Source organism: Heterocephalus glaber, unplaced genomic scaffold, assembly GCF_053883595.1.
Source record: "Heterocephalus glaber isolate CG9 unplaced genomic scaffold, H.glaber_assembly_v1.0 deba00001778, whole genome shotgun sequence".
Taxonomy (NCBI): domain Eukaryota; kingdom Metazoa; phylum Chordata; class Mammalia; order Rodentia; family Bathyergidae; genus Heterocephalus; species Heterocephalus glaber.
This window is the reverse complement of record NW_028258465.1, coordinates 130540-154419: the sequence shown is the minus strand read 5'-3', so window position 1 is coordinate 154419 and position 23880 is coordinate 130540. Positions and strand designations below refer to the sequence as shown.

General features: G+C 42.2%; 1 protein-coding gene across 3 annotated transcripts in view; it reads left to right on the top strand.

Moving 5' to 3' along the window:
• Stat4 (signal transducer and activator of transcription 4) overlaps positions 1 to 23880 on the top strand; it is an 81078-nt gene that overhangs the window by 51051 nt on the left and 6147 nt on the right. For all 3 annotated transcript variants that reach the window (XM_013067154.3, XM_004868958.4, XM_087202665.1), the window contains 12 exons: positions 2498 to 2576; positions 3814 to 3899; positions 5600 to 5751; positions 7434 to 7592; positions 8295 to 8387; positions 10860 to 10919; positions 11422 to 11439; positions 11534 to 11627; positions 12546 to 12590; positions 19984 to 20067; positions 21109 to 21207; positions 23530 to 23665. In XM_013067154.3, the coding sequence (XP_012922608.1) occupies positions 2498 to 2576; positions 3814 to 3899; positions 5600 to 5751; positions 7434 to 7592; positions 8295 to 8387; positions 10860 to 10919; positions 11422 to 11439; positions 11534 to 11627; positions 12546 to 12590; positions 19984 to 20067; positions 21109 to 21207; positions 23530 to 23665 (1105 nt within the window). The remainder of the gene's footprint in view (positions 1 to 2497; positions 2577 to 3813; positions 3900 to 5599; positions 5752 to 7433; positions 7593 to 8294; positions 8388 to 10859; positions 10920 to 11421; positions 11440 to 11533; positions 11628 to 12545; positions 12591 to 19983; positions 20068 to 21108; positions 21208 to 23529; positions 23666 to 23880) is intronic.

Sequence of the window (23880 nt, the reverse complement as noted above, 5' to 3'; positions counted from 1 at the left end):
AGCCCTGAGAAGTGTGTTGCAAGAGAAGCACACCTTTTGGAGCCCAAACCAGATCCCTCCCGAGGCCTCTACCTCCTCCCCACCTGTCGTGAGTGCTGGCTGCCAACCAGGCTACCCTCAGTCAGTGACCGAGTGACCGGGCTGGGAGGAAGGGCCAGACCTCGCCTCTAGGTGGGGTTAACTCTGATGCACGTCTCGTTCCCGGGGTCTTTTGGCACCAAGACCAAGTTGGACTCCAGGGGGCCCACATGCTGGCCAGCTCCTCCCTCGCGGGTGCCTCTGCCTTATTTCCCCTCTCCTGGGAAGACTCCGTGGGCAAATCTCATGCACCTGCTGCCCATCCTGGGTCTGAGTCCAGGAAGCCCGGGGCCCCATTGGCCACACCGGTGCCTTCCCCACAGGTGCTCCCCCCACTTGTGCCTAACCTGGTCTCTGAGAAAAGTTTGGGGATTTGCACTCTGGCAAGTGTCTCAGGCCACCAACAGGGCTTTGCAGGTCATTGCTGGCGTTTTCACAGTGGCAACCACTGATGATGATATCTGAAAGCTTTGTAATTACTTTAGCATTGATTTTTCTAGTTATAGTTTAATATACTTTTATTCATTTTGATGTACTTTTCGTTAGAAGATCCTGCACAATGTTGTCTTCTTTCAGCTTTTAATTAATGTTGCCATCAGAACAGGGAACCCCAGTATATCTCTGCCTTAAAACTATCATGTTTTAATTTGTTATGTTGTCTCAGGCATGAGTTTTAGGAGCCTAGAGACATCCACAATCTTGGCTCTTCAGAAATTTACCATTAACATGAAGTGCTGCAAGTGATAGTAAAGTATAGTGAAAAGAAAGAGATCTTGAGCTAGACTAGACTGGATTTGAATCCTTGCTGGAGTATTTGTTACTGTATGGCCAAGCCTCGATGTCCTCAATTGGAAATAATTCACTTTGCAGGTTGCAGAAAGGATAGCGTGTGTAAGATTTAGGCATGGCAAAGGTTGCTAAAAAAATTCATAGCTGCTATTGTTATATAGGCAATATAGTGGGTAGTCAATAGCTGCTTCTTTGTTTCTTTTCTAAGATTTATAAATGTCAACAAAGTCATTTTAGAGAGCGAGATAACAAACAGGGTGGAAAAGAGGAATGGTAGCTGATGCTTGTGAAGCATAGACCTGACCCCAATACCATTTTTGTTTGTTTGTTTGTTTGTTTGAGACAAGGTCTCACTTTGTGTTCAGGCTGGCCCTGAACTCACTCTGTAGCCCAGGCTGGCCTGGAACTCATGGCGATCCTCCTGCCTCTGCCTTCTGAGTGCTGGGTTTATAGGCGTGCACCACGGCGCCCAGCTCAAACACCATTGTGCTGTATGATCTTACAACTCCATACATACTTTTATTGTCCTTCCTCCTCCTCCACCCACCTGCTCTGCCCTGTTCTATGGACAAAGAAGCTGACACACAAAGACGTTTTCTCCAGTTCATACAGCTTAATTAATAAGTCACAGAGTAGGAATACAAATTGAGACTCTGACTCAAAATTTGATGATTTTCTTAATGAGTAATTTAGCTGACTAAAATTTGGAATTTGTGGAGAAAGATCTGCTAAGGTAGATGCATGATTTCTTAGGACCTGTTGGAAGGGGTAGGCAGTGGAAATTTCAACTTTCTATGAAGAAAGAAGTTTGTAGCCTGGAGTCTAAGGAGCAGTTGGTCCAGCTTTGGTAAGGGTAGAGGCTCAAGAGTCTGACTGTCCAACCCTCCCCCAAACTCCTCCCCAGAACCTGCGTGACCTTGGGCAGTGAGACCTTCCACGTCTTCAACCTCTGCTTCTTGTCCTGTGAAGGCGAGGATGACCCACAGCTTGAGTAGCATGAGACTCAATGAGATACTATACAAAAAGCCTTTTGCCCAGATGTTGACATTTAAACACTGTTATGACAGAGCAGGAAAACATCATTGGGGTTGGAAAAAAGTAAAGTAAGTCTGTCTCAAAAGACAGAAGCAGGCAGGAGAAAGCATGGGTGTGTCTTAAGCAGAAAGAGAACATACCTAGGCTGAATTGTCATAAAGTTACGGCAGCCTGTTTGAATGGAGATTAGGCAAGAGGTGATCGTTGGCCCACTAATGGAGTTAAACAGAACTGCTTAAGAGTTGTAAAAGGGCAAAAGCACTCATTTTCTCCAGTTTTTTTTAAAAAAGAGTATGACATCACTTGAAAACAACTGAGAAATGAGAGATAAGAAGCCAAAGGATTTCCAAACAAGCAGAAAAAAAAAAAAATAGTTGAAAGAGCAAGTCCAACCTGGATCTTCCAGCATTATTCAACTTTTTGTGAATTAGCTTTGCAGAAAAGTAGGTTCATTCTGGTCTTCCGATGCTGTTGGAGGCTGGAAGCACCAAACTGTTATTTAAAAATATCTGTGAGGTTATTTCATTGGCATGCTGAAACACTGCCCCATACTTTGATATTTCCTTTTGAGTGATACATTTTCTTTTGTGTAAAGATGACAGAACAAGACACCAAATACTTAGAAGACCTGCAAGATGAATTTGACTACAGATATAAAACAATTCAGACAATGGGTAAGTTTTTATTTTGTCTATAACTCTACATAGGGACATGAAGGTAGCATGAATATTGAGGCTTAATTTTGCTGAGAGTTGATAAGCAAATTTGTTCTACTTCCTTAGGTGAGTGTTAAAAAAAAAAAAAGAGGATACAGACAAGGTGTATTTCTTTGTTTTTGCTTCTTCCTTTTCTCTCTCTCTCTCTCTCTCTTTCTCTCTCTCTCTCTCTCTCTGTCCCCCCCCCCCCCGCCCCATGTTAGCAAGGAAATAAGTTATGGTGAACACTGGAAAGCATTAGATAATGAGATTTTCAGTTCATAAAATGCTACATAAGCAAGATTTTGTTACCTCTGGGGTCTAAAAGTTAGTGAAATTGTAAATTATTACAAGCAGGAATGAGTTCCTGGAGATCAGTGCTACTTTGTAGAGAAATTAGCCACAGTGTTGTTCTGGAATCTCATTTTCACAATTACACAAGTCAGATTAGCATCCCTACCCCACGTTTTTATAAACATAACTGGCCAGCATAAACAGTCACTTGCTGTATATCAAAAACTGTAATGTTCAAATTTAAAAATATGATGTTTGTTTATAACACATCCCCACTGAAGAGGCTAAATTGCTTTTGTTTTGTATTAGATATTTTTGTTAATTTGCCACTCTGTCACTTGTAGTTTTAATGGGAGTCTAGCCCAGTGTGGACAACAAAAGGAAAAATAAAACATTTAGTCTTTATTAGTTCCTAGACCAAGTAAATAAAACAAACTCTTGCAGGCAGTTACCTTACTTATCTATTTGAAACTAGATCTCAGAAAGAGTCAAACATGATTTAATTCTGGGCACAAAGGGAAGCCCCTTCCTTCCTTATTTATACCAAATACCCAAGCTTATCTTTAATACAGAGGTGTCTAGTAAGGGACCCATTATAAAAACTTCTTACTTTCCTCCCTCCACCATCAAAAAATGAACATTGAGTGAAGAACGAATGGCCAGCCTCAAGGTTTGTGAGACAGAGGTCGTCTTCCTCAGGCGATGGATGTAATTCCTTGGATGTAATTCTTCCTGCCACAGTGAGCATATCCTTGAACTCAGTTCCCAAGCTCGACTGTCATGGCCTCATTTTGTCTCTTACAGCCTAGGTTCCTGCTCTTCTCCAGGCTGGTATGGGATGGCTGCCTGAAACCCGTTGGGCTTTTGGGAGCAGAGAGCTTTGGCTTGGAGAATTCCCAATCTCATGTGTCTTCCTCCGCAGATCAGGGAGACAAGAATAATGCCCTGATGAATCAGGAAGTTTTGACGCTGCAAGAAATGCTCAACAGCCTAGACTTCAAGAGAAAGGTTAGTGAAGAATCTTAATTTGGCCATTTGCCCATTTTTCTCTGTTTCTTAAAGCTAATCCTACTGAAAAGAATCATGCTCTTAGATTTTATCAGTTCCATTTGCACCGAGTGAGTGACAGGCAGTGTTTCTAGGAGCAGTGCTTGCGAACTGCCCAATTCAAAGCTCCCCCTCTCTGAGTCTGTTAATCTGGCTCACGGGTATATTTACTGTAGCTATCGTTAATTTCAAACTGGAAATGTTACTCGATTATTTTCACTATTTCAGACATAGCTGTTTTAGTGGCTTTGCTTCATTTGCTAAAATGGATTTCAGTGTATATGTGTAATTTAAAAATTACTTGACGATTGCTCAAATTTTATTGGAAATAAGTGTTCTAGTTCTTCCTCTAAGAAATGACACTATGTTAAACAATTCTCTGGATTTCAAATTAGTTCACTCAAAACTGAACGCATTCAGTCTAAACTCAGGCCAAAGAGAAGAACTTTTCTTCTGGTTCAATGGAATATTTTTCATAAAAGGAAATGTGTTTATTTCCATTTCCTACTTCTCTTCGAAAAGAAACACAATTGATATTTAACCAGTAACTGATGATCGGTAGTTCATTTTTTTGTTGTTGTTGTTTTTTTTTGGTATCTGGGATCGAACTCGGGTCCTTGCGCTTGCGCAGCAGGCGGCAAAACCACTGAGCTAAATCCCCAGCCCAGATCAGTAGTTCATTTTTAAAGTTCAGCTTCATTTTTTTGTTGTTGTTTAAGAATTTTTATGAACATTAAACATGGAAAACTATAAACTCAGAGAGTTATACATAAGTTTGTAAGCATGCAAGTAGGTAACCCAAGGTAAAACTTAAAGCTTCTATGGATAATAAACCTATGCTATATACTTTCTGCGTGCCATGTTATCCTATTTTAGAAATAAAATTTTAAGGAGAGAAAGAACCTTGAAAATCACTCAGTCCGTTCACCTGGTTGTATAGATGAGAGACCTGCATTCCAGCAAGGTTAAATGCTTTGCCTGAATTCATAGAACTTGTGGCAAAGCCCGGATAGAAACTCAGGCCTTTGAATGTTATGCTTTTCCAGACCCTAATAAAGACCTAATTAACACAGAGAGGCTCAAAGTTTAGTCTATATACCTTCAAATTAATGAACAATCATATTTCTGAAAAAATAAACATTTTTATACATCCATTGAAGAGGCAAATACCTGGTTTTTGTGTGCGTTAGTGGTACTGGGGATTGAACTCAGGGAGTGGTGTATTGCATCCCCAACCCTGTTTATTTTTTTATTTTGAGGCAGGATTTCACTAAATTTCCCAGGCTGGCCTCAAACTCACTCTGCTCCTGCCTTAGCTCCCCAGGTAGCTGAAACTGCAGGCATGTGTTTCCAGGCCCAGCTAAGTGTGTGGTTGTGTGACGACAACATTCAGCACTGTCCCAGAAATCACCAGTTCAACTTATGTACACTGAAACACATGAGAATGTTAGATGGGGCTCATTCTTCTTTCTGATGACTCAGTCTAATTGTAATCATTAAATTGTTTGGAAAAGCAGGGCTGTGGTGCCCAGGAGCTAACTCCTGGTGGAATGTTTGGTCAGACTTTTAAGCAAGCTTTTATCTTCTAGGTCCAGTTGTTTTCTAAGTTTGATTCTGGTTGTTTCTTATGAAAACCTCTCGGGCGGTGCCTTTGTTTCTAGGAGGCCCTCAGTAAGATGGCACAGATAGTGAATGAGACAGACTTGCTGATGGGCAGCATGCTGCTAGAGGAGCTGCAGGACTGGAAGCGGCGGCAGCAAATCGCCTGCATCGGGGGTCCGCTCCACAATGGGCTCGACCAGCTTCAGAACTGGTAAAGCGAATTGACTTGAGTTTCTCATGAAAACCACAGGAAGTACAAACTTCAGTGTCTCTCAGCCAGAGAATACAGGTTTCCATTTAGCTTATTGGTGGCATATGAGCAGCTGGAAACTCAACAGTAGAACACAAAGATGGATTTGTATAAATGTTCATCTTTTCCACTTCTTGGGGTAAGAGGATGGTGTGTCTTCAGGATGCATAAGAATTGCTTCATTTTCCCATGCAGAATATCAATCTAAAACTCTTAAATGGATTTTGGAAACCAGCAGTACATTTTCTGTAAGGATATAATAAACACTGGCTTCAAAATCTTCAAAATTTATATATGTGCCTCTTAAAGATACCAGAGTTAAACATTAGCTTTGTGTTTTCAACACAAATTTATTTTGTTAAAGATGTTGATCAAAAGATGCAAAATTTCAGTTAGAAGAGAGGAATAAATTCAAGAGATCTATTGCATATCATGATTGTAGCTAACAGTGCATTATCACTGACAATTACTGAAGAAAATAGAGTCTAAGAATTCTGACCATTATAAGTATGTGAGGTAATGCATGTCATTTGGCTTTGAGTTAGCCATCCTACGATGTTTAATATATCAAAATATCATGTTGCATACTGCAGATATACACGATTTTGTTATGTTAGTTATAAAATGAGTTTTCAAAATCTCAAACAGTTGTTAGAACACAGCATCTCCATCTGTGTATGTGCACAAGCAGGTAAATGTAGGTATCATCCTTTTCAATATCAGATAAAAATGTCAATAGTCTTTCCACCTCATAGACACAAAATAAAATTATCTGACTAAAAAAACAATTGTGAAGTATAATGAGAAACAAAAATGCACAGATAAAGTTCACAATCGGTTCATAAGGGTCCAAATGAAAGCTGTGGAATCATGCAGGGACTGAGGGCCCTCCCTCTCGCTGAGAGCTCTACTTCTCAGGAAATGTAAGGGTGGGCTCATTTTAAAACACAGTGATTTCCAGTGGGGAGGTACTTTGATTCTCTAGCCCACTGTCCTCTCTTGTAAAAACAAGGTAAATGATAAAAAGGAGCAATAAAGAACTTTAAAAAATAGTGCTCATTTCAAAATCCTGGCAGGGACTAGAGAACCCTTTCCACAACTTTCAGAGGAAAGAGTTGTTTTGGAGCCAGCGGGGCTTCTCACATCCAGTGATGTGGTTCGTGTCCATTTCAGTCTTTCTTAGTCTTCCCTGTTCATCTGGCCCAAACCATTGATCATTTTTAGCTAATACTTAGGGCTAGGGCGCACACGCATGTGTGTGCGTGGAGATTCTTCAGTATTCTTACACATGATCTTCTTCGTGCCATGCATGTTTTGTAGTTTTAGATTGCTCTTGCTTTGCCTTTTAGTGAGTGCTATATTCCTAAAATACCTAATAGAGAGAGATTTGGTTCCAAGTATTGACAAAATTTCATAAATAATGTCTTTAATTGAAAAATAAATTAGAAAACACCGAAATCATTTAACATGTGATGCATATTCAAGAAGAAATGGATTAGGAAAAGAATAAAGAATTCTCACTAACTTTAATTGGAATGGATTCATTTTAATTTGATAACTAATAATTTAACATTTATGAAATATGGTCAGTTGTTTAAATGCTCAATTATTAAGTGGAAAAACTATCATTTGCTGTTCAATAGCTTTACCCTACTGGCAGAAAGTCTTTTCCAACTCAGAAGGCAGCTGGAGAAATTGGAGGAGCAATCTACCAAAATGACATATGATGGCGATCCTGTACCCATGCAAAGAACTCACCTGCTGGAAAGAGTCACCTTCTTGATCTACAACCTTTTCAAGAAGTAAGTCAGTCTTATCAGTGTAATGCTGTGTGACATCCTCAGTTCTATGGAGTAAGGACACCCTTATGAGATTCAGGGGGTGGGAGTTCAGGTGGAGGAGTGGCAGGAAAGTTTGAATACTGAGCCCCCAGGAAGAAGTGAATTGAGCCCCTAGAAAGTTCTGAAAACCACATCTCTACTTTCGCTACTTGTTCAATAATACTTCTCCCACCAACTGACTCAGTTTTCCATGAGCTAAGCCACGTCACCCATCTACAGCTCAGTTTTAACATTTTAGAAAAGATTTCAAGGATTTCTTCCTAAACACATATCCAAGAAATGGAAAGAGGAGATGTTTTTGAGTTTATAAACTCACTAAAAAAAAGATATTAATGTGTACCAGAAGTCCTAATATTCAGCCCAAAATGACATGAAATTAACTCTCTAATATGATAAAAATGGACCCCTTGTGATGACTCAAGTATAACAACTAAGAATTATTTACCATTATTACTTAGGGACAATCCTCAGGCATTTTCCTATCTTGTGATCATTACTTGTGTGTAGCTGCTGGAAAAGTTTGCATTTAGTGGGCATTTGAAAGTCTTCTAGGTGTAGAAAATTTGCACTTATCGAGAGGATAGCATCCTGTTTCTCCGTGGTTTGCAGCCTGTCGATATTCACAATGCTTTCAGATGACAGCTTGATTTCCTTTCCATCTAGCTCATTTGTGGTTGAGCGACAGCCATGTATGCCCACCCACCCTCAGAGACCGATGATACTGAAAACCCTCATTCAGTTCACAGTGAAGCTCAGGTAGGCAGAACGCCTTCTCTTGTTCCATGTTTGTGAGCTGTCGCCACTGGTGGTGAGGAGGCCATTTTCTCTTAGGGTGCCTCACATTCAACTCGTCTTTCTGGAGCACCAAGCTTCTGTAAATTCCAGAAATGTTAACATGACCACCTTGCTTGTCAAGACCAGGACAGTGTGGGATATTAATGAGGACACAAGGGACATTCACGTGAAAGTGTCAAATCCTAATATCAGGCACAATGCGATTAACTGCTGAGAAGGTTAACTCACAAAGAGGACCCAAGAGACCTGAAGAAGGAGGAGAATGACGCAAGAGGGAGCCACAGAAATAACGACTTCCTGAGTCCATCAGGAGACAGAATGGAAAAGGCAGATGGGGGACAGATTGTGGAAGGCTGTGAATATCCCATCCAGGAAATGTAGTGGCACATTTTCCCTCTGTGATGGCCTAGTAACTGGCTTCTCAAACTTTCCACAGAAACTCTGAACACTGCAATTATCAGGATAGCCCTACTGTGTACCCGATTTAAAACCACATGCCTTTTGTGTTGTTTTTGCTCTGCTTTAACTGTATATTTGATCTTTTCCATTAGGATGAGCAATCAAAACTTAGTTTTCCCTAATCACACAACAATGACTTTTTGTTCTCTCTGTCAAAGATTTTTATCGTGTCTCTAACTCCAAGCCCTAAAGCTCAGAATTCCTAGACTCCTGCTCACTTCTGGGAAGCTGAGACTGCAGACTAACAAATAACTGGTGCAGCCAGAGTAGAGAACAGTTTAGGGTCCTAGCTAGAGTCCCTCAGCACAGGTCAGCCTTGGAACTCTGTTTTAAAGAAAGGCACTTGTCCTCAATTTGCATTTCAAAGCCTTAATTTAACCTCTCCCTTGGTTTTTGCACCAACACCTGAGAGCCAAAACCCAAAAGGCTGAAGCCAGGTTCTTTCTTAAAATGTCATTCTTCTCCGAAGTTTATTGCTCATCCCATATCTGTGTATCACTCTGAAGACTGTAAGAACAAAGGGAAATGGGATGGGCGGGGGTGGCACCTCCTGCTTCTGGAGACGCGGGCCCTAGAGATGACCGAGCAAGCCCACAGTGCTCTCTGCGGAAAGGGGAAGAGAGAAGAGGGCGCAGCAAAAGCTTCTCCACGGAAGAGGCCCCTGGACAGGCACCTTGTATGCTGTCGGAAGTGAGTGCAGGGGCATAGACCAATAGTCCCCGGTGTGGGCGCCCTGTCGCCTTCTACCCACAGCTGGAGCTCCTCCTCCTCCTCTGAACCCTGCTCCCCACTGTCTTGATAGACGATCCTTTACTTACTATACAGGTTTCCCTGCACCCCTCTCTACCGTCACAAGCACTCTCCTACTTCAAAGGGAGGATGACGTGGGACCCTGGTGTCAGTCACAGCATCATCGCACGGTGAATGAGATCACCCTCCTAGGCAGGATAGGAAGGAAAGTGGAGGAGAAAATATCCGACCACATTCACTTTCAGTGACTTTACACTTAACATACTCAAGACCCTGAAACCATTCTGTGCTTTCTTTGTACAGGACATTCAGGGACCTTTGCTATATTCCACCCACCCTTCTGTTTGGGCTGTCTGTGACCTGTGATTTTATTTCTCTAATGTTGAGGATTTATCACCATATTTCTGTATTCCCTCTGCCTGGCTGGACTCCTTCCTTTCATGTGTAGCTGACTCTACATTTCTCTTTTCCTGATTCTCTGCTATACCAGTTCCCAGGTCCTGGAGGCTGCGTTGGGTTTCTAAAAGGAGGTCATTATATACTATTTGTTCAAAGTTAGGTCGTTTTTAGTTACAAACATTTTTGTTTACATATAATGTGTTTAAAGATTAAGAACGTATTTGAAATGGGATTTTCCATATTCATTTCAGAGGCACCTGGTCTTTTTCAGTATTTTCACTATGTGTAACAGTTATCAAAACATTTAGTTTGCTAAGTTGACAAAACTTTTTTGGAATATGATGATTAAATAGACCCACGTTAATACCCTTGCAGAGAATTTTTCTTATATCTACACCGTTGACCCACATGTGGACTTTAGCCAAAACAGATGCCTGTATTCGTGACCTGGCCAATGTATTACCCAGCATACATGACAGAGCAATGGGCAAACTCTCAAATGTTTGTCTGTGATGATATTGAGGGCCTGATGTCAGCATTGGTAACATGGTGAGCTAAAGAGGAATTATACATTTTAAAACACATTAACATACAGCCAGGGATTTAGCTTGGTGGTACCGTGCCTGCCTGGCAAGTGCAAGGTCCTGAGTTCGATCTCCGGTACTGCAAATACACACACACACACACACACACACGTTAACATATAGCAGGAGATAATATAAATTTTATGTATTTGTATATGCTATACATATATTTAATTCTTTAAAAATAAAAAGGCCTTTAACACTTCTAATTTTTATCTTTGATTCTGTTATCTCTTTTCAGACTGCTAATAAAATTGCCAGAATTAAACTATCAGGTGAAGGTTAAAGCATCAATTGACAAGTAAGTTTTCTAATTTCATTAAAAAATGTAACAATGTAAGATATTTTTAAGTGAATTACCCTTATTTTATACAAGAATTTTAAACTTTTAAAATTACTTCTCTAGCTTTATATATCAATGTACTTCAACTGTTTGACTTTGAAGTTCAAATATTTGACAGAACCCAATGAAGAAATAATTTTTTTTTTCCCAGTCCTGGGGATTGAACTCAGGACCTTCCACTTGCCATGTAGGCGCGGTGCTGCTGAGCTAAATCCCCAGCCCTGAAGATTTAATTTTTAAAACTGTATTATAGGGCCGGGATTTAGCTCAGTGGTTACATCACCTACTGCGCAAGTGCAAGGACCCAAGTTTGATCCCTGGTACCTAAATAAATAAATAAATAAATAAAAATAAAATTGTATTATAAAAGCTCTGTTATATATGATCCTGTAAGGTAGTCTAGAAAGTTTTTCTAGACCTACTAAACAGATGATTTTAAAGAATTTTCTTGGTTTTACAGGAATGTTTCAACTCTAAGGTAAGATGCTTATATTGTAGAATTATTTTTGCTATTCTTATAAATATATTGTACTTGAGGCCAGATGGATAAATGACTAAGATCTCCTCTCTAGCAATCGAAGATTTGTCCTTTGTGGAACACATGTCAAAGCCATGTCCATTGAAGAATCCTCCAATGGAAGTCTCTCCGTAGAATTTAGACATTTGGTAAGTTTGAGAGTAAAATTACACAGGCTTTTCTTCTCACCCCAAATTGAACACATCTTTACTAATAGGCCTTATAATTCTGTGTAGTTTTGTTAAATATTTCCTCAGTGAGATTAAGGATTATATTGAGAAGTGAAATATACTATCATTGGAGAACTAAAATGTTATAAAGAACTCACACAATCAGAGTTCTTAACAATGGTAGCGTACTACCTAAGTATATAGAATAGTTGGTCAATCTATTTGATGATAAAGACAAAGATGATTTACCTTAAAATGGATAGGCGTTCCTGGTTCCTCTTTTTAAATCTCCCCAAGGAGCAGTATCCTGCAATGACACAACGTGCCTAAACGTGTTTTCATCTCAGAACAGCTTGAGTGGATGGGATGTTCCTGGTCACAGCAGTTGTGCGGTTTACACTGGCATGTCTAGAAAGCTCCAGCCCACCCTCATCCTGTTGCTTCTTGTTTTTCACCACTTCCTCTTAACCTAGAGTTCTCTTTCTGTCTTCTTCCTAATTGTCTGCGTAGATAGCTCTTAGATTCCCAAGGGCCTGGTGCTATTCCTGCCACACAGCATGTTACTCTGGTTTATTAACATTTAGCAAGCCCCTCCCCTGGATGTTGAGGCACCACCAAATCAGCCTCAAGAGGTCTGCTTTCTGAAAGATAAATTTCAGGTTAACAGAAAGAGATCTCTATACCCTCGGTTGTAGTGGTTTTTGTTTTGGGGTTGGTTTCCAGGATTCCCTCCTGTTGAATCTAGGCAACTGGATCAAGTTTCAGTGAGCTAGAAAGTATCAGGGTGACAGTTCTAGAAGTCAAAATGCCCAAGAAAATGATGACAGTAGGTACAACCACTTTGATTTGTAGCGGAGTATTCTCCTCATTTAAACACTGTTGTTTTCTTTTACAAAGCAACCAAAAGAAATGAAGTCCAGTGCTGGAAACAAAGGAAATGAGGTAGGAAATATTTCCTCCTGGAGAATTTTTAAAGAAAGAATCCTGTAATATCTCATTTTTTTACAAAGCTCTTGCACTGCTTAATTTTACATAAAATCCAATCCATGTTTCTCGGATTATAAACACTAAACTTGATAATTATGGACAGTAACGGACATTTTTAATGGAAAAATAAAAAGAACATATCATAATGCCCTCCAAAATAACTATTACTACTTTGGTACACATTATTGCAATATTTTATTTATGTATATATTACTTTAAAAATATATCACATGCATTGTTTTATAATCTTGTTTGACAGAAATATGTGGTGAATAGCTTTCTGTAACTTTCAGTACACTTGGAGAACATCATTTAAATGTGTTGCATTATATTGCATCTTAAAGGTATGCCATAACTTCTTTAGTTGGTCCTCTATGATTGTAAAATATCTTAAAAATCACTTATTTTCCCACAGAATTGAGGTAAGGCTCAAAAAACATGACACGTATGAAAATCATAGGTGAAGAACAACCCTTTTATTCTGTGGTATCCATTATCTGGCCCTCTGAGGTTTGTACTGCACTAGATAAATTAAATAAAACAACAGATTTATGCAGTCTGAGTACTCACACTTGAGTCAGTGGATGACAGAGTGGTGAGATCCTGGATTGGAAGTCATCATGGAGATCATCTATTGAGACAGCATTGTGTCTGTTGACCTGTGTATTTGCAAGTAGGAAACCTAGCCATGCTCTGACTGCTAATGTGATCTTTGGCAAATGATCTGGTGGAGAAAAACTGCATTTTCTTTGCTAAGAGGCCAAGAGAGAAATGCCCAACGCTCCCTGCATAGAGATGTTGCATATGTCAGGCCACCTGCATGAAGCAGAAACTTATTTCTGTGCCATTGGTACAGGTCCAGTTTCCTACCCTTAGTCATAGCCCCGATGAGAAAGAGCTTCGAATTGTTGGGAAGAAAAGTGCTTGAGTAATCCAGCCTCCAAGTATATCTGGTCTGTTATACCCACAAAACCACCAAGACCGTCACAAAAAGCCCTGCGCCATTTTCCCCTCTTAAGAATTCTTCATTCTTTTGTGCCTTAAAAATCATTTACCAATATCACAGTCCCACCAAAGATAAGCTACTCATAAGTCTTCCTAGGGCAGAATTTCTGCTTAAGGCAGAGCCCCAAGGAATTTTCTACTGTCAAAGATATCACCTGAGCACAGCTTTTGAGTTTGAGGATATTCTAATGAAACAAATAAGTGGGAGCTAGTATTCTCACCTGGTGCATTATGAATGAAAGCCCATTTCACACATATCACTAGAAGTTTGACCAAAGTTGTGTTTCATTCAGCCTGACATTCCTGAACAGTATAATTATACATGAGTCCGAACAGACTAAACACAATTATTCTGAACTTTTCTTAAGCAAAACAAATACAATGGGAATACATCTAAATAGCTGAACTCTACCAGTACATTGCCATGTTTATGAATACAAAAATCAAAATCTTTACTTGGATTTCCCTAGAGACAGGAAATCAAAGTAAATCATTTCCTGTAGAAAACCAAACACTGTTTATTATCACTGTCTGCTTTTATTGTTTAAATTTATTTCCTCTTATTTTCTTACTAATAAAATCATGCTGTCATAGCATGACCTTGTTTCTTCCTTTTTCTTTCTCAGGTTTGCTAGAGCAGGCTCGTTGTACGTTAAGCTGTTCTTCGAGCCCCCCCTGTTGACAGAATTTTAGTATGACTCCCAGGGACACTTAACCAAGCCACCAGGCTATGTGGTTATGTCCCGAAATATGTGAAGAAGTTGAGCTGGCCAGGAGGGATGACCAAAAGGAAAGTCAGGAAAGAGTGGGGGACGTGCTGGCATAAAGTGGGGTTCATGAAGCTGTGGCATTTGCATTGTGCCAGGAACGCAGAGCTTCACCAATGTAACCCTTAGGTTTGTGTAACTCTTGTGGCAATGCTATGGAGTACATACTATTACTTGCTGATTTCAGTTAGAGAAACTGAGGCACTGAGCGCTCACACAGCTTACTCAGGATTACATGGGCAGTTTGTGACCAGGCCAAGATCCAAATGCTGGCAGTGTGGATACCCCTGTCACGCTGCTTCCAGGAGGGCAAGACCCGGTGGTTGTCTCCTCTCCTCCTTCTCCCTCCCCAACCACCCCATCACCTTACCAAAGTGTCATCAGCTCACAGATCAAGGCTATCTCCAAACAGAATCCTTGCCAAGTTTAGAAGGAATGTAAAACAACACCTGCTCGGGCACTGCCATGAACAGTGCCCTTATCTACTGTGTCTCTCTGTGTATTTTGGTTGTGTCTCAGTGGGATGGGGGGAAAGAGCACCAGAGTTGGGCTCTGCCTCTCACCTAAAGTCTGACACTGCAAGCTACGGGACCTCCCCTGTTCCCAATTTCCCTGTCTACAGAATGGGATAACATTACTGTACACTTCCTAGGGTTTGCCCAGGACCAAGTGAGATGGCATGCGAGAGTCAAGGGTGGAGAGTTGAAGACTGGGGCCATGTTTGCTGTAGGTCTTCTAAATCAGCCCTCTGCTGCCCCCTCTGTAGATAGCAGATATTACACCAACTGAAACCTGCTCTAAAAGATGGGTCCTCAATTAAGACAGCTGCTGACCCTCATCCTTCTCTGGCCATCTGCCTAGTACTCCCCTGGAGACATGGTCCCCTTTAAAGAACTCTGAGTTCTTCCCTCTTCTAGCTCCACAACCCTAAGTCCTCAGACCCCCATTTATGTACATCCCTTTCATGGGATTTTAAGTTTAGGGTTTCTATTACCTCTCCTATGACTCCTACACACACACACACACACACACACACACACACACACACAACTTTGGGTTCTTCAGTTTGGCTCTTGTGGTTGCAAGAACTCAGAGTGAATAATCATGAAATGACTGAGATCGTATCAAGATGTCAGGAATGAGTTTCCATAAGGTCACCTTTCCAAACCCCCTTAAAACTCCAGCACCCTGTGACTGACATGAGACTGCCTAAAAAGAGATGACCGAAGTGTCGGGATATACGGGAACTCCTAGCTCTAGCGTTAGATAAAGACAGGAAGTTGCACAAGACCACTCCTGTTTCCAGAAGATCCAGGAAGACCAAAAAGGTGCCTCACCCTACTTCTTTTGGGGCAGCTTCGTATGATGTGTTTTACACATGGAAACCTGGATGGGAAATTTACTCTCAAGAATATGTTCCCAGGTTTAAAAAAAATTTTTGAAGTCCATTGGACTAGGCAGTTTCTGAAGCTCCTTTGACTAATATTCCCCAATTCTCAGAAGTGCAATACAGGCTAGAGGCCATAGATTTTTAAAGATGAATTTAATTTTTAAGAATTTGCTTTTGAATTTTACAGCATCCCTTGAGGAATCTGTAGACCCTGTGGCAGAATCAAGGCTAGCAATTATCGCCTCCTTCCCCCACCTTTGTTTTTTCCTAGGAAGAGGCAATGGAGAATTGATTCCTAGCAAGTGGGCCGAGTCTGAAGCCTTTAGTCCGTGCCTGTAAAGCAGACATTCCCATGAACCGCCCCCGCCCAGGCCCTTATCACACAGGGAGTCAGGCCAGCCCAAGAGTGATCACTGAGATGTGAAAACTGTTGGAAAGGGGACGCTGGACGTGTGGTCTCTGCAGTTTGCTCTTTGTCAGGAGACGTCAACTGATAAGTGACAGTGTTAGCCACAGGCTGGGCTGTTAGGTGATTTTGTTTATGTGGTGGGAGCCATGAAGCACAGAAAAGCTATTAGTAAAGCCTGGGTGACTTGAGTTTCATTTAACAAACAGCCCGACAGATGTCCTGTCCGGTTCAGTGTGCCCAAACACAGACACACCACTCGCATCCACCCAGCCCAGCACTTCCCAGCAAGCTGGTTCCCTTCTGAACTCCTGGAAGCTAGAGTTGCAACCCTTTCAAAATTTATTTTTTCTTGAGATACTGGGGGCCAAACCTACAGTCTTTGCACTGAGCTACATGCCTAGCCCTAGTTTTTATTATTTTGAGCTAAGGTCTTTCTAAGTCATTGCATTGTGTGATGCTTTTCTTAGAGGTAGAAATAAGCATACCACTAAAACCTTAGGCTACAGTGTGCACCATCCACACGGCAGTTGTTTTACATAGTTATCATTCTACGTCATTGCTTGTGACTCTGGAATTAGAGGTCATCTCTCGGGGGATTGCTCCATCCCCCCCCTCTTTTTCATTGCTTCCCAGCAGCTAACCCGGTGTCTAACACATAATAGGTGCTCAATGTTTGTTAAATGGATTGTTTTGTTTTCTGTACCACACAGTTTTCCATGTGCAACAATATAAATGATGGCTTGCTAAGAAATAAGCAAGAAATTTTTCTTAGCAGAGGTATTATTTCAAATACTGGTGCATTGCTAGTCACTGAGTAGAGAAAATGAAATAAAATAAAGAGACATCTAGACATACCTATCATCCATTAGATTGTATATTTTGCCCCAGGTGGGGCCCTGGCCAACTTATTTGACCAGTCTTGTAGTTGCTTAGTAGATTACCCACTGGGTATTTTTCCTTAGAAATACCACACAGTCAGTCTAGCTGTAACATTCAGTGCCACCTGATATCAGTATTGTACATGTGGCTATTTTAGATCTGTGGTCATCTCAGATGACAAGGGTGGCTTTCACTGCAGACACTTATGGTGCAGCTCATCTATGCTGTTTTCCCCCTCTGTGAGCAGTGGGCTCTGGGAATGTGAACCTGAGTAGCCTGTGGCTTAGACCCCACAGAAACGGGAGTGAAGGCTGTGACTGATAGCTGTGCGAGCTGTTTAAAATCGACGATGCTGCTCTGGCAGGGTTGCTTTTCTCCTCATATGTGTGCTGTCTGTTGGATTCATTGCTGCGTTTTGTTGTAAATGTGCATCACAGTTGCACCAGAGATTCGCAGGCAAACTTTGGGAATTAGTTTAAATCACTGAGACATCCTCTCATCACCCACATTATAGTTCAGTAAGTAGCACCTAAATTGGAAGTCTTTCCCCAGTGAATAGACAGCCCTGAGTGTCATTGCTCTGTCTGGAGTCCTGGTGTCTCACAGTCTTTGTGACCCACTGTTTGGATGGTGAGCACACAGGTGCTACAAAGAGCTGAGGCAATTATGCATAATGAATTATTCCAGCCACATTTAATCATATAAATTAAACTATAAAGAGGCTAGAATGAGCAAAAGACAGAATTCATATTTTGGGTTTTCCTGCTCTCTCTCGGTGCAGAATTCCTTAACTCTAATCACTGTCATGCATGTGGGGAGTCCCCCTCCCCATGCCCTATTCCCCAGCAGACACCCAGTTGACGTCCTACAACCTAACTCAACTCTGACGCCGTCTGCTGATGTCAGACTCCATGGGTTAAGGGCCCTGGGACAGCTGAGCCCCCTTCCATTTCAGATGCCCATTGCCAGGTGAGATGGCCACCCAGAGCTCCGGACCCAGAATCTCCAGTCTGAGCAACCTCGAACTCACTTTGAGAGCATGAGGGGGCCTCCTCTCGAGGTCTCCCCTCGCTGCATGGATGGCACTGTCACTGCAAGCATCCCCAGGCACAGGGAGAGCCCTAGAAGCCACACTTGTCACATGAAGCCCTTCACACAGGTGCAAGAGGAGAAGCTGGACAGTGACCCCGGCTCCCCATGCCCTGGCCTTGCCACCATGTTCCAGCGGGACTTTGAGAAGCTCAAATTAGCCAGTTAGGTTATGTGAAGGCTACATATCAAGGAAAGAGGCTAGCAGCCCCTATTTTACCAGTTTGTTAATTTATAGTGGTTAAATATTTAAACGTAGTATTGAATCTCCATGTGTACACTTGCCTGGGGCCTCTTGAATGTTCCGCACACACTTGAACCACCCTGCCCACCGCTGAACCTGGTGAGAACATGAGAGGCACCCATCAGTGAACAAAAACTGGAAGTTATGTGTTCCTCCGCTGTCTCAGTGCTTTACACAGTGTAAACACCCTCTCTTCCTAGGGTGGGGGGATTTTCTGTTGTTCACAAATGTGTTTTTTGCTTAAATTGGTGCCTAAGCACAAACCAGCTAATTGATCTTTCTTTAGTTGTCAACCAAAGAAACAGCAGTTTATTTCAACACTGTGGGAGGAGTGGCTTGCTGGTGTGTTGGGCTAGGGGTTCTCCTGGGGGAGTCTAAGGGGCTCCAAGCAGAACTTTCGTGATGCATAACTTCTCCTGACCCATGAAAGTGATCCCACTACTCAGTCTGTTACCTGCAGGCGCCACAACCACCCAGCGCAAGGGAGAGGAGATTACTTTAATTCTGTACCTGCTTCTCAGTAGCAAACCCTAAACGTAACATCTTCATTGCTTCTTTAAATATATATAAAGGATAATAAATGCACACCCTGTGGCCAATTTAAAAGATTCCAACTTTGCAAATAGAGTTGAAGCTTCCTAGAACCTCTCCTTAGTCCTTTTCCTTTACACAGGTTTATGTGATTTCAATACTCTATGTGTATGTTAGGAATTATAGACTTAGGAGTGAATCTTAAGATCTGGCTGACTCATGAAAGACCCCCCACTCCCCGGCTCCCCAGAAGTGCAGATGTCGTTTTTGGGAATTTTAAGCCTGACTGTTGTTTGCAATCCAAGTGTCAAACAGAGAAGGGGGCATGGACTTCACCGTGGACTTTCACAGCGTCACCACTGCTCCAGCAGGGCGCCTCACCCCTGCCCACAGCCTGACCGTGACCCTTGACTGCACGGGTGGGTGGGGCTCCCGCCTGGCCCCCTCTTCAGCCTTCCATGCTGCAGCGTCAGAACCGCTCAGCACTGCAACCCCCAGGCCCTGTCACCTTCCACACTCCTACCTCTCACTGGGGATCCAGATTACAGTTGTCCTTTATGAGAAAGTGAACAAAACCCACACTGTTGCCTTATTAGGGTTTCTGGAATGCACAGAGGAAAGTGCATGGTCTCACCTACCATGTCTAACCGGAAGGCAATGTTCACAAATTCATGATGGTGCTAGGAGTTATTTCTGTACACCTACACATACATGGGATATTTTATTAATATTGGGTAAATCAAAAGGACAGACTTTCAAAAATTAAAATAAATAATTTGCATTTCAATTAAGGAAAATAGATTGGAATTTAAAAAGCCCGAAATGATCTTGTTTTTGGAGACTTAAAAATCACTCTCTTCGTGGAAATGAAGATTTCTCAAACTCTGTATGACTTTTATGACAGTAAGAGAGAACGCCCAATAAGAGGGGATGTCTGGAGAGGTTTACTTTAAGGTTTATTAATTTTAAAGAAACAGGTCTGGTATCAGCTAGCAGGTGTGCGTTTGCAAGATGAGTCTTTGTTACTCCCGCAGGGCTCTCACGTGGTGACCGAAGAGCTTCACTCCATAACCTTTGAGACACAGATCTGCCTGTATGGCCTGACCATCGATTTGGAGGTAGGTTTCTCTAATGTGATGAACAGAGACAAACGATAGAGCTATTGACAGTATATTGTTCCGACCCTCTTCTGACAGTCACCATGAAACTCAAAAGAATAAAGAAATCTTGGGGGTTAAATTGGACATGGTTGACTCTGAGCACCTTGAAGGCAGGATACCCTGCCCTGTTTGTACAGCACCATCCTGGCCCAGTATCTAGTGCATACTGTAGCAGATCCTCAATATTTGTTGAATAAATGAACCAATCAGTGTGAGGATAAACAGAATGTAACACACCTTGAGTATAATCCTGTTTGTGGAGTGTGTTGTTTTAGAGTGCTGCCTTTGTTCTTTTATCTTAATGAATGCAAACAAGTTTGTTACACTTTCAGAGGTCCCCTCCTCATCTCCTTTCCCCAAATCTCTGGCCCCATAAGCTATTAAGTTCCTGAAGTGGGTCCATTATTGTCTACAGGAATCTGATATCTGTTATTGGGAAGGGGCTGTTCTAGGCTGATGAGTCTCCCAGGCCAGTCTGCGAAAGCCTCTTTATTCCATAAGGTAGTGCAGTAGCATTAGTTCTGCAACAAGACACCAGCTGGTACCAGCTCAGATAGCTTCCTCTCCACCTTTTTTGGAATAAAATACCCCACTTCCAGTACTGACATTCATTAGGCATTAGGTCATCCTTTGAATATTCAGATTCAACCAAAGGTAAATTTAAAATCAGATTCTCTAATGTAATTTAGACAGAGGAGAGTTGCTAAATCAATAGGATCTCTCATTAGTTGCATTTGAGGCAGTACTATATGTGACACCGGAAGTGTGAATATCTGTGCAGGGGCAGGGGAGACACTGGGGAAGCTGCCTGACTCCCTGTGCCCTGACTTGCATCTGCTCTGAGAGTCCTGCTGCCCTCAAAAGTCATTTAGTGACAGACAGCATGGACATTAGGACTGGAAGTGGGGTTGGCCTGAGATGACCCTTTGGAGGAGAGGGTTAAGTGTAAGTGTAATGTGAGGTATTACTACCTGTAATAATTCTTCTTTTAAATACCAGACCAGTTCATTACCTGTGGTGATGATTTCCAATGTCAGTCAGCTACCTAATGCTTGGGCGTCCATCATTTGGTACAACGTGTCAACCAGTGAGTCCCAGGTAGGGTCCTTATTCCTAACCTTTTCCCTCTAGTTTTGTTTGATTTATTTTATTGTGTGTGTATAGTTTTATTTCTAGCTGCATGATGCCTCCCAAGACTTATTTAAAGTAGCATGTTCTGACACATTCTGAGAGTTCTGGCTAGCAAAAGGGATAAAAATCTGTTATCTCTGAGTGTTTGGTCAGCTCTCAACAACAATGTGCATCATAGAGAGTTCTCTGGCCACCTTCTGGCTCTGTCCACCAGAAGCGAAACTCCTGGACTGCCATCAGAATCTGGTATCTTACTTCTTTAGCTTCCTCTGGACCTTTTCCCTCAATGTCTTCCATAAAAACAGAGAATCAGTTTCTGGAATCTTCATCCATCTTTCCTAACTGTACTCCGACAGTACAAAAGCTTGGTTGATTCCGTCAGTTGTGCCCTTCCAAGGCTTAAGCTGGGTGTTAGTGACATCTAGCGGTTATTTGAGACCCTGACCAAAACTCATCTCCAGTCACAATGCGAGTGATTAATAGATGCTCTACAAAGACCAGGGAAGGGAGTGGCCAGAAAAGATGAGCCAGCACTTCTTCTTGCTTCCTCTTCACCAGATCTCAGTGTATGGTTTCAGAAACCACCAAGGACTAGAAAAATAGGTCAAATCTAAATAACAGCATGTCTTGTTAATTCAAACCAAATGTTCCCTCCAAAGAATTCTTTCCTGTTAGATCCCAGCAATAAGAACAAAGCCAGTATAGGTCAGCTCCACGTACTCTTTCCCTTCAATCAGAGATGGCGGGGAAATTGGCTGAGCCCTACTCCTCCTTGAGCACAGATGCCCTCACCGGGAGGAAGCTGCCCTGTCCCTGTGCCAGGCTTCTTCTCAGCCTGAAGAGGTGGAGAACTCAGTGAAAAAGTCACCTGGTCTTTAAGGCCAAGAACAGCCCCAAGATTAAATGCCACTCCCCATCTGGAGCTACACATGCCTCACTTTTCCTTCCGCTCCGGGATGGAGGGAGGAGATGAGCTACTTCCCTGTCCTCCAGCCTCTTGTCAGCAACTCTGTGGAAAAGCCACCAAGGCCATCACGCTAACCACCCCTGATTTCCTCAGTGCCAGCCCGAGACTGGAGATTAGGACATACCCAGCTCCTAAATCCCCTCATTACACCACTCATTGCAGAACCCGCTAAGCAGCTAACCCTGATTTCTTAATTCTGCCCTGCTTTGGAGCCTAAGCTTTTTGACCCAGATTATATTCTGTGCTTTCAGACATTTTTCCAGACACAAGGAACGTTCCCTAGAAATTATTTTTCTTCTCTCCTCTTCTTCCTATCTCTCGCTCCTTGTTGGAGGCTGTGTCCTCCTATTCCCACTCCCTGAAGTGTCTTGGTCCTTTTCCTTGCTGCCCAGCATAGCTCGTGCTCACCAATGGCCCCTCCAGATATTTCTCCAGGTTTCTCAATGCTTCCCCTCCTTCTCTTCTGAGAACATATTTCTTGGTTTTCACACCTAACTGCTTTCCCGCAATCTGGAACAAAGTCTTGTACTCCACTATGGCTGACCCAGTTGCTAGCATAACCTTGTTTATAGTTGATCATAGGGAATAGTCTCTTATGTAGAGCAAAATAAGAAAAGAATACTGCACTACCCATAAAACAGGAGTCTGAGGTTAATCATAAACTCGTATTATAGGATTCCTTTCCTTAGCCTGTGACTTTACTGTTTCTTATACCTTGTGATGATTGATTGGGCCAAGGTATAACTTGTGGCAACTCATAACGAGCCAATTAAGCATAATACAAGCTTTCTTTAAGATGAATATTGGTAAGCACAGTGGCATATCCCTGCAATTCCAGCTGCTCTAGAGGTTGAGGGAGAAGAATTGCAAGTTCAAAGCCAGCCTGGGCAACTTAGCAAGACCCTTGGTCAAACTTAAACAAACAAACAAAAAACTAGAATGGTATGGGGATGCTGGTCAGTGGTAATGTACTCCTGGATTTGATCCCCAATTCTGAAAAAAATTATTATTATTTCAGAAAAGAGTATCCGTCCAATTATTTGTTAGATAGTGTTAAATACTTATATAAGCTGACTGATAGTCCAGGGACAATTAAGAGATGCCAAATGATTCTTTCAGGAAAGAGGGAGCCCTGAATTATATTACACTTAAGGAACAAAAGGCCCTTTGGGAAAAAGACAGCAGCAGTCCTTAAAAGGAACAGGATGACAGCACATCTGTGCTGTTAACCTAGGTCGGCCTGGGCTGTAAATCCTGTGCATTGAGTTCCGGTGTTTTCAGGGTAACGAACAAACACAGTCCGCATCACAACTCTGTTTCAGAACTTGGTTTTCTTTAACAATCCCCCACCTGCCACCCTGAGCCAGCTCTTGGAGGTCTTGAGCTGGCAGTTTTCTTCCTATGTCGGCCGTGGCCTTAATTCGGATCAACTCAACATGCTGGCAGAGAAGCTCACAGGTGAGAGTGGGAGGGGTGGGGGGTTCCCTGCTTGGGCCACTCGTGTTTCCAAGCGCCAGGATGATGTCACTGCCATGATTAGAGGGCCTGTTGCCACAGCTTCGTGAGTGGACACCACACTGCCAGCCACAGGGCTAGTGCTGCTGTGTCCCCTTCAATTCTCGCAGAAGCCCTTCAAGGCCCACATTTATAGATGAGGATGCAGAGGAGCAGAG